The sequence below is a fragment of the Peromyscus maniculatus genome, chromosome 23 (genome assembly GCF_049852395.1).
Source record: "Peromyscus maniculatus bairdii isolate BWxNUB_F1_BW_parent chromosome 23, HU_Pman_BW_mat_3.1, whole genome shotgun sequence".
Taxonomy (NCBI): domain Eukaryota; kingdom Metazoa; phylum Chordata; class Mammalia; order Rodentia; family Cricetidae; genus Peromyscus; species Peromyscus maniculatus.
Genome location: NC_134874.1, coordinates 50,218,927 through 50,229,462, shown reverse-complemented (window position 1 = coordinate 50,229,462; position 10,536 = coordinate 50,218,927). Strand labels below are relative to the sequence as shown.

At 48.6% G+C, this 10,536-nt stretch overlaps 1 protein-coding gene across 9 annotated transcripts; it reads right to left on the bottom strand.

Moving 5' to 3' along the window:
• Positions 1-1,728: 1,728 nt before the first annotated feature.
• Positions 1,729-8,665, bottom strand: Clec4g (C-type lectin domain family 4 member G). Of its 9 annotated transcripts, none has more exons than XM_076561141.1 (10): positions 8,549-8,618; positions 8,056-8,161; positions 7,332-7,435; positions 7,145-7,207; positions 6,898-7,002; positions 6,341-6,430; positions 6,008-6,156; positions 5,788-5,903; positions 4,971-5,148; positions 4,430-4,568 (listed from the first exon to the last, which is right to left on the bottom strand). In XM_076561141.1, the coding sequence occupies exons 1-9, from the start codon at positions 8,601-8,603 to the stop codon at positions 5,010-5,012; spliced, it is 927 nt and encodes a 308-aa protein (XP_076417256.1). In that variant the 5' UTR covers positions 8,604-8,618; the 3' UTR covers positions 4,430-4,568; positions 4,971-5,009. The 9 variants fall into 9 exon arrangements, 8 of the variants coding, with proteins under 8 accessions (XP_076417257.1, XP_076417256.1, XP_006970228.2 ...); XR_013047822.1 differs by having other exon boundaries at positions 4,435-4,568; positions 4,927-5,148; XM_076561142.1 differs by lacking the exon at positions 4,971-5,148 and having other exon boundaries at positions 1,729-4,568.
• Positions 8,666-10,536: the final 1,871 nt, after the last annotated feature.

Here is a 10,536-nt window from a genome sequence, read left to right as displayed (position 1 = left end):
ATGTATACAGTGTTCTGTCTGCATGTATCTCTACAGGCCAGAAGAGGGCACCAGATTTCATTACAGATGGTTGTGAGCCACCATGTGGTTGCTGGGAATTGAACTCAGGACCTTTGGAAGAACAAGCGATGCTCTTAACCTCTGAGCCATCTCTCCAGCCCCGGTCAATGTGTTTTTATATCAGACTAAGGAGGCAATACTAGACTTCATGGTGGGTTTTGCACAGTGTTTTGCATGGTGCATTTACTGGTTTCTTGTGTGCAGGGTACTTAAGAGATTTCCTAGTCATGTACCTAGCCAACTACTAAAAGGAGCTGACACTTTTTGAGAGCTACACTTGGAAAGCTCATGGGAATTTGCAACAGCCCGGAGAGAAGCTGGGAAGGCACCAAGGTCTAACCAGGAGCCAGAGGACAGATGGCCAAGTCCTAGACAAGCTGCTGCCAGTAGGCGACTACAATAGCTGGAGGCCAAGAGAAATCAGCTTGCCCGGGCTAGAGGCTAGAGATGCTGGCTGTTCTGGGCTTCATGTCTGATCTTTCTGCCCAGCATCTCCAGTCCTGGTTTGTCTCATTGAAATATAATGTTCTTTTCCCATCCTCTTTTTCATCTTCCTCACTTTTTGAGACAGAGTTCTCTGTGTAACAGCCCTGGCTGTCCTGGAACTCCTTTTGTAGACCAGGCTGGCCTTGAGCTCACAGAGATCTACCTGACTCAGCCTACCAAGTCCTGGGATTAAAGACGTGCACCACTGTGCCCGGCATGTTCTTCTCTTCTTAAGACTCCTTTTCCCCCATGCTAGCTGTTGGCTTCTGTTTCTGTCCCATTGAGCCCTGCTACCCTGGCTTCTGTTTTTACTTTCCAGTTACACTTACATGGATAAGCTAAGGAAAGAGCAAGCTAATGCCCACCTTTTCTAAGTTCTTTTAGGTCCTGTCATAGTTTTTTTTTATTAAAAAAACTTTTAAATTAACTTATTTTTATTTTGTGTGCATTGGTGTTTTGCCTGCATGTATGTCTGTGTGAGGCTGTTGGATCCCCTGGAACTGGAGTTACAGACAATTGTGAGCTGCCACGTGGGTGCTGGGAATTGAATCTAGGTCTTTTAGAAGAGCAGCCAGTGCTCTTGACTGCTGAACCACTTCTCTAGCCCCTCTTGCCATAGTTTTAACAGGGCTTCCTTAACTGAATTCTTCTGGATTCTGCAAACATCAGTTTGATGATGTTTTGCTGTGTATCTGATGCTCTGCCTGCTTCTTACTATACCCGTAACTTTTCCTGTGTCTCACAGGGTCCCGCAGCTGCTCAGACCCAAGTAAACACACAGAGGCGTATATCATTTACATACTGTATGGTCTACGGCAGGCCTCTTGCTAGCTAGCTCTTATATCTTAAATTAACCCATTTCTATTAATCTATGCTTTGCCATGTGTTCTGTGGCTCACACTGATCTGCTAGCATGTTGTTCCTTGGGTGGCAGGCTGGCGTCTCTCCCCAGACTCTGCCTTTCTCTTTCCTGTCTCTCTCCTTGGATTTCCCACCTACCTCTAAGATGCCTTGCCACAGGCCAAAGCAGCTTGTTTATTAATCAATGAGAACAATACATATTCACAGCATACAGAAGGATATCCCCCAGCATTTACACTCATTCAAAACCAAAGGCACCATTACAGTAGGTCACTCTGTAGCAAAGACTGTCTGTGTTTTCTATAAGATTTACCTGGGACCACACAAAGCCCCTAGTTGAACAGTATGTATAAGGTAATGCTACTACATTATATCCTAAGTTTGTAGTTCAGATTCAACTTTGTTTTATTAAGGTGATATTATACAGCACTGCCTTCTGAGCTGAATATCTGCCATCTTCATCGTGTCCACTGTACTTGCTAACAAAAGATGATCACAGCTGGACTTCTTAACTATTGCTGTTCCTTCCTGGAAGGTGGGGGATGGGCAGGGTCATTGGACCCCCAGTCACTCCTCATAGCCAGTTGTATGTAATTCTACCTTAGTTGCACTTGATCCACTGTTGTTGGGAAACCGCTAGAGTATATAAGCAGGGGATGGATAGGGAGAGAGGGACCCACCCATGCAGCTGTGAGAAAGCCATCATCCATGCTGGGTGAAGACTTTCCAGAGAGGCTACTTTTGGGTTACCTATTCATCTCTCATCCATGCTGATAAGTAAGCCCAATAAACACCTTGATGTAGCTAGAGTTTTTCTCTCCAGGTCCCACCAGCAGTCCCATAGCCCACTTATAAAATAAATGTACGGACACTTATATTATTTAAACTTCTTGGCAATTAGCTCAGGCCTACCACTGTCTAGCTCTTACTCTTATACTCAGCCAATTTCTGTTAATCTATATGTCACCACATGTTCTGTGGCTTTACCTGCTGTCTTTACATGATGTTCCCTGGACGGCAGGCTGGTGTCTCCTCCTCTCCGCCTTCCTGTTCTCTCAATTCTCCTCTCTGCTAGTCCCACCTATACTTCCTGCCTGGCTACTGGCCAAGCAGTGTTTTATTTATCAATCAATCATCCATAGCACCTTGATTCCCCATAAGTAAGTCCAAAAAACTCATTGGTTCTGCATGGTGGACTTTGGTGACTAAAACTTTGTTTGTCATTGGGACTTTATAAGGAAAGGGTAGACGTCGCTTAGTTACTCCCCTCCCAAGTTCTCACAACAGATGGTAGATTTGTTACTGTTACTATGTCCTATGATATTTAAAAAAAACTAGAAAGTTTATCTGAGTTATGAAGGTCTGAATAAGTTATTTAAGATATGTTAAAGATGAGATGTAGACATGATATGCATGATATTAAAATTTCTAAGGTTAAAGTTAAGTACATTTATGTCAAAGTTCAATACATTGAATCTTGCTTAAATCAATGGAGGTAAAAGTGTTTGTTTTTTGCCTAAGCTTTACCTAAATGTTACACAGCAATGAGAAGTACCTGCTGAGTGTTCAATAGCCATACTAGAAGGCTACACTGATGTGATCAGAAGGATTAAAAGGGAGAATTCTAATTCCCTTGCCTCAAAAGTCATCTAGGTCCCAGTGACTGCAGGGTATCCCTCAAAATGTTCTGTAATTTTGTTCATGGAGGCCATGGAGACATCACCCAGTGGCTCTAACCAGTGTCCAGTTTATAAAGAGGAGGGTCAGCACAGGGAAAATCATGCCTCCAAGTGAAGCAGTGGTCAAGCAAGGCCTCTGACTAAGCTTACATAGACAGAACAGCTGATCCAATAAAGTCTAGGTGAGCCTAGAGGTTTCTTCCAAGGCCCAGTGACTCCTGAGGGAAAGATCCTTAACTGGTCTTGACAGTTAAAAAAAAAAAAAAGCAGTTGATTTTGGCCAACTACATGGTCTTAAATACTTGTCAGGAATGAACAACCAAAGACTGAATGACTGGTGTTTCTGTTATGGTCCAAGAGGTTGTACTCTTCAGACACCAGATGTAAGTTCATGTAAATCACTAGTGACTGCCTTCTTAACAGGGAAAATGTTTCCCAGATATCAGAGACTTCAGACCTTGGCTCAATTCAACACTGCAGTGCTTATCTGGAACCCAGACAGTGAGGTCCACTATTCTTTTAACCTAAAAACCAAATGATGCTTAATTTTCTCCTCTCTCTCCCTCTCTAGAAGCCATCTGAGAGGGAGCTCACACTGTGATTCTAGTCACCAACAGCTATCACCGCATCTGAAAGCAGACCCGAGGTTTGGCACTCTGAAGACCGGCTTTAGAGGCCAAAGAAGCACAATAGTGGGCCTCATAGATGGAGGCACTTGTGAGCCTATCAAACTATTTTAATAGATTTTGATCTGGACATTTAAAAAGTGCCTCTGTTGTGATTTCTCCTGGTTCCCTGCCTCAGACTTTTTTTTTAAACAGGATTTTTCTGTGTAGCCCTGGCTGTCCTGGAACTCACTCTGTAGACCAGGCTGGCCTCAAACTCATAGAGATCCACCTGCCTCTGTCTCTTGAGTGCTGGGATTAAAGCGTGTGTCACTACCACCTGGCCCAGCCTCAGACTTCTAATGCTGGGAACTTTTCGTCTTCACTTCTCCTTCACGTCTCTGTCCGGGCACCAGACAAGGACCTCCTTTCCTCCCTACACCTGAGCGTCATACAAATGAAACCACCAGCACACTTTGGGGTCTTTTAGGTAGCCCCATTGGAAGGGTACCCTGACTGCTATGCCCAATGACCCCTTCCAGCTGGAAACAAAACAGATCAGTCATTGTCCTGATTCCATAATGGCAGTTAAGGTTACCTCTTCAAAAATGGAGGATGATTAAAAATTGCATAATGAAGAGATGGGAATTGTGAGAACCCCTTTTTAATATCAAAGGTCGTCAGTTTGACAAAGGCCCACATCTTCTGGACCCCCCTCTTTCTTTTTGTGCCAATTAGTCAATCATGCCAGAGAATAAAGCTGAGCTTCCACCAATGGGATGAGATGAAGTCATCACTTCCATCAGGGATGAAAGACATTGGCCATTTTGGCCAAGCGTGCTGCTTGTAGCCCAGTTTGGGTTCTGGAACATCTTTCCTGGGAAAAAATAAATTACTTTTAATTTGTATGTTCCTTGTGGGATAGCAAGATCACTCTTTTCCAACACAGACCTAGAGCTTGGATTCATCTCTCAGACATTTATTGATCTCCTTCTCTCTGTGGAGACAGCTCAAGTCAGAGGGATAGTCTAGGAGGATACAGGAAGGTACAACAGCTCTAACACTGTCTAGGAAGGTAGGTGGGGGGGTCAGATGACCAAGGCTTTAGAGCAGTGATTTTGAAACTGACAAAAGTCAGGTTAGCTGGGAGGTTTAGGGTATTTTGTGAGTTGGAGCTGGGGTCTCCAAAGCATGTACTGGTGAGGTTTAGTAATGGTGCATTAGAAAAAAAAAACCTTGGTGGTGGGCTCAAGGAACATGAGCCACACTTCTGATTCACCCTGAGGCAATGGGCATGGCACTGGGACATTGGGCAGGATCAGCAGCTGCTCCTCTTCTCGCAGATCCAGCCATCCCTCTCATTGGTACATGGTGCATCATTCCACAGCCCCGAGTGCAGCATCATGATACAGTCCTCATGTCCTCTGGAATCGTTGGGCTCTCCAGAGTTCCAGTGGCTGTGGTGGTTCAGTATGGGTGTGTTACTGGAAGTCTGGGCTGACAATAGACCTAGGGTTCAGCTTTCCTTCCTTTGTTGCTTGGCTCTGGCATAGATACCTTAAATGTCCAATTTGAGTTTATATCTGCAGTGCACATTTGTAAGGACTCAGAATTTAACTCTTAGCCAATTCCCAGGATCTAGCTTTTCCATTCTTAAAAGGTTAGTTTAGGGACAGTGGAGATTGCTCAGCGGAAAAGAATGCTGGTTGTACAAACATAAGGACTTGAGTTCAAATCCCAACGAGTTACATAAAAATCCAAGTATGGCTGTGCATGTGTTTATGATCCTAGCAGGGTGGGGTTTAGAGATGGGAGAGTCTCTGGTTTTTTCTGGCTGTTAGTCAACCTAGATCTAGGTTCACTGTTTTAATGGAATAAAGCAAGGAATGGTAAAACAGAGTATCCAGAGTTCTCTCCTAGCCTTTGTATGAGCGTACATGAGTGTGTGCACAGCTAAACACACACCATATACACACCCACCAAAGCATCAGCAACACCCTCTCCCAGGAATCTAGTCTTTAGACATATCTGAAAACATTTTCCCTAGGATCAAACTTAACTCCCCTTTCAAATCTCTCTTGGAGCCTTCTCCTTACCTGAAGGTGAGTGAGACTCCATCTACCCATTGGTAGCCCCGAATCTTGCCAAGGCGGCGAACTGCCTTCAGACCCAACCAGTAGCCTCGGCCATGTGTATGCTGACTCAGGAAGCCCTGGAAGGGAGTGGGGATGTCAGCTGGCCAAGTCTGCCCGACATCCCGGGCCACACCAGTTCAGGTGAACTCTGATTCTCCTTTGCCAAGTCCCAGCTGCATACCTGCTCGTCCGGGCCTTTGACAATCGCCAAGTGGGCACCATGGACTGAACAGTAGCTCTGTGCTGTGCTCCATATAGCCTGCGTCTCAGAGAAATAATAGCAGGAGCCTTGGAAGTATAGCCATGATGTGGGGCACTGCTCACAGGATCCTGTTGGGTAGTGAGGGTCAGAGAGATGGATTGTTATGGAATGGGGTCAATGGAATGCCACGGAGGGTGTTACACACCGGAGAAACATGGTTTAGGTCAAAGGGCATGTCTGGTGGAAACTGAAGCCTTGAAAGCCCCAGGCAGGGTCCACTCCTCCCCATCCTTGGTCTCCTCTCTGGCTCACTGTTCTGTTGCTTGACAGCTTCCAGCGCCTGGAGCAGCTCACTGCGGATGTCCTCACGATCTCTGCCTGCTTTAGCCAAGCCCTGGGTCACTACAGGGTCAGAACGGTGGACATTTAGAGCTGGGTTAAGGTTGGGACTTACGTATAGGTCAAGGTCTATGTCCATTGTCAGTTCGTGGTTGGTATCAGGGTCAAGAACAACTTCAGTCTGGGTGGGGTGGTTTCAGTTACTCCTGAAGGCTGAGGCAGAGGAGGATTGCAAGTTCAAGGCTAAATTGGGCTACAGAGTTTAAGTTCATCCCGGGCAACTTAGTGAGAGCCTGTCTCAAAATAAAATGTAAAACGAGTGTTGGTATTCTAGGCATCTGCCTAGACTCCCCCAGTGAGGGGCTGGGGGACAGTGAAGAAAGCCTGCCTAGCATGTGAAGCCCTAGGTTCTGTCATCAGGGACCTGAGGGTCCAGGACTGTTCTGCCGAGAAGGGGCGTGGCTCTGGCCGGGCGTGGAAGGTCAGGGGTCGGGGAAGGTCAGGGGTCAGGGCTCAGCTTCAGCTCTCACCACGCTCTTGCAGTTCTTTAAGGGTACTCTCCTGCTCCATCAGCTTTGCTTGTGTGTCCTTAAACTCAGCGAGTGTGGCTTGCAGCTGCGCTTTAATCCCGGAGCCTATGTGGGGGTGGGGCCACCTTTTGAGGCCAGCCAGCCCCTCCCCCACGTGCCTCTATCTCCCTCCCCTCCCACACCCCTCCCCACCTGTCCCATTTCCCAGCCCCACAGCTCTCAAGCCTCCACCAAGCCCGTTTCTTACAGCAGTTCCTGCAGGCTCCGACATCCTCTTTCAGGGTACTCAACATCATCTTTTGCTCTGAGGCTGGAATGACCCCCCCACCACACACACACTAGGTCAGGGGACACCCTTCTCCAATCCAGGATCAGCCCCATTTCCCGGGACTCAGCCAATCACTACCCGGTCTCTGACTCCCTGGCAGTCCCACCTCCTACCGCCAGGGGGCGCAGACGCCGTGCTCTGCAGCTCCGCACGCACCGTTTGTCTTCAGCAGGTCCTGGCGGCTGAGCAGCGTCCTGCGCTCGCTGGAGGCTGCAGAGAGAAGCCACAGGAGGTGGGAACCTTCCACCTTCCCAGAGGGTGTGAGGACCCGTGTTTTGGTATCCACAGAGGCACAGGTCAGGAATACGGATAGGAGACATACATAATGCATCACACAGAACCAACGGGTGCATGTTTGGTTTATACCACTGGTTCTCAACCTGCCTGATGCTTCGACCCTTTAATACAGTTTCTCATGTTGTGGTGACCCCCCCCCCAACCATAAAACTATTGTCGTTGCTACTTCATCACTGTAAGGTCGAGACCCACAGGTTGAGAACCCCCAGTTTATGCTCCCTGACATCCAGGACCCCATCTGGTGCACACAGAGGGAACAGGTTTGAGCCTTCCCCTCCCGGCCACATACAACTTGTCCCGCGGTTAAAGGACCATTCCCGTGGGCTGGACAGATGGTTCCGAGGGTCAGAGCGAGCTGCTCTTCCAGAGAACCTGAGTTCGGTTCTCAGCACCCACATGAGATAGCTCACGACTGCTTGTAACTCCAGCTCTAGGGTAGCTGATGCCATCTGGCCTCTGTGGGCACTTACTTGTACACGCGTGTCACACCCCCACACAGGCACATACATGTACACATAAAAAGAATCACTCACCCTTGGACAATAGGGTGCTCAGAATGAGAGCCCATAGCACTGTGGCCACCAGGAAAGCCAAGACCAGGAAGAAAAGCCTTTGTTTGTAGTGCTTCCAGCGTCCCAGCTGCCCTAGCAGAGCACGGATGGATTCTTGATTCCTCCAGGGTGGAGGTGCAGAGAGCTTAATCACCCTCCCTACCACCATGTGGTCCCTAAGTGACAGAGTTAGAATTACGATGCCAGTGTAACTATGGCTGGAATAACAGCTGCCCCCCTCCCACCAGGTGTCCTGGGGGAGACTCCAGGGATGCCTTTCCCAAGTCCAGGATCCAGCCCTTTGGATCCTGAGGAGTCCTTGCCCAGGGTGCAGACACCACCATTCTGCAGTCCTGTCCACACACTGGTGTCTCCTGCATGGTCCTGTCTCTTCTCCTCCCCAAACCCACAAAACCCCCAGATGTTAGAACAGAGGGACTCATGGAGGATGACGAGGTGGTCTCTTTGCTCATACCTCTGGGGACCTCCTCGACTGCAGTATCCAGCTTGCTGTATCCACCAGTGTCCATGATGGTGGTGGCATGCAGCCCTGGACAGGGGTATAAATTTTGATCCCCACCCTATGTCCCTTCCTTCCTTCCTTCCTTCCCATTCCTGTGGCCTCAGTTCCTGTGTGTGTAGGAATCGGGCCAATGGCCATTCAGTGCTGGGCATGGGCAAGGCTGGGGCAGGGACGGACAAGCGGGGACGGACAAGCTCTGACCCCTGGGGCTTCGTCATTGCGGCCGGCCGGCCGTGTTCCCTAGGTGCCGGGACCTTCTCTTCAGAGCTTGTACTCCCTCTGTCTCTCCCTCTGTCTCTCCCTCTCCCTCTCTGTGCCTGTGGAAATCAGAGGGCAGCTTGGGGTGTCGTTATCCAGGCACCATCTACCTTTTTAAAGAGCGTATTGCGTTTTATTTAGTTACACTGTGTGTTTGGGGTGCTGGCATAGGACAGCCTGTGAGAGTTGGTTCTCTCTCTCTGCCGTGTGGGGCCTGGGACTAAAGCTCGGCCGCAAGCTCCTTTATCTACTGAGCTGCCTCGGTGGCCCTCATCCATCTTTTTTTTTTTTTTTTTTTTTAAACAGGATCTCTCAGTGGCCAGGAACTTGCTAAGTACTGTAGGCTGGCCCCAAAGCCCCAGAGCCCCCCCCCTCCCCCCCGTGACTCTCACCTCAGCATTGGGGTTCACCCCACCAACCGTCTCTGTCAGTGCAGCTCCTGGGGACCCAATTTCGGGCCTCAGGCTTGCAAGGCGGACAGTTTACTGACTGAGCTGCCCTCTCTCCTCCAGCTCTGGTCTCTGTCTCTTTTGGGCTCAGGGCTGAGGTTTCTCCTGATGAGAAAAACACTGAGCCCAGGCAAGTGTCTCAGGACCTTACTGGATCCTGAAAAAGCTCCTTAGGTGTGACCTTGACCTGAAAGTGTTGGTCAGACACCTTAATGTGAACTCAGCTGACACTGGTCAGAAGGGATCAAACATTTTTGTGGGAGCTTGTTAACGAAGGTAGCAGTTTCTCCTGCTGGGGAGAGCGGGAGGGGCTAGAGGTGGTCTGTGGCTTAGAAGTTTTCTCCTTTGTGAAAAAGGGGGAACATGTCTGGGCCTCTCCCAAAGGGATACTGTGATTGGCAACCAATGGCTTAGTCCATAGAGTGCCGCTGTGAGAACACGCGCGGGTGTGGATCTCATTCCTAGTACTCAGGAAATGGCTGGGCGAGGTGGGATGCACTTGTAATCCCAGCACCGGGGAAGTGGACACAGGCAATTCCTGGAGCATCTGTGAGTTCCAGGTCCTGTGAGAGGCCATGTCAAAGGTACTTGCCACGGTGCTTGATGACTAGGATGTTTGAGTCTAGGACCTACATGGAAGGAAAACCAACTCCTCTGACCTCTGTCCTCTGACCTCCACACATGTGCCATAGCCTGTGTGGGCTCACATGCATATGGAAACCTATGCACAAAGTAAATAAATAAATGTAATTGAAAATTTACACACACACACACACACACACAGAGAGAGAGAGAGAGAGAGAGAGAGAGAGAGAGAGAGAGAGAGAGAGAGAGAGAGAACAACTCCTGAGGAAGAACATCCTTGGCTGACCCCTGGCTGACACAGGAATATCTGGAGTTCAGAGATTAAGGGTCAACCTGGATTACAATATAATGAACCCAAGTCTCAAAAACAAATCCAAACCCAAGAAAATCTCCCTGCAAAAAACGAAAACGTAACCAGATGAACCTGGGGCTGTGGTAAAGTCAGGGAAATGCTTGCCTGTCATGTGCAAAACCCTGGACAGGATCCCCAGTCGGGAACCAACTGGATGCAGTGGTACACCTGTAACCCTAGCACTTGGGAGGGCAAGTCAAAAAGATCTGAGCTACCGAGATGAGTCTGAGGCCAGCCTGGGCTACCCGAGACCCTGTCACAAAGAAACAACAAACTCAAACCCAAGCCCAAATCAA

What these genes read in the sequence shown, in the direction of transcription:
- Clec4g (XM_076561142.1), bottom strand. Translation starts at nt 8,603, where the DNA reads ATGGACACTGGTGGATACAGCAAGCTGGATACTGCAGTCGAGGAGGTC. An exon ending in GAGCACCCTATTGTCCAAGG is followed by an intron (nt 7,436 to 8,055) that starts GTGAGTGATTCT and finishes TTCTCTCTGCAG; the next exon opens with CCTCCAGCGAGCGCAGGACG. An exon ending in AGCTGTCAAGCAACAGAACA is followed by an intron (nt 6,157 to 6,340) that starts GTGAGCCAGAGA and finishes ACTACCCAACAG; the next exon opens with GATCCTGTGAGCAGTGCCCC.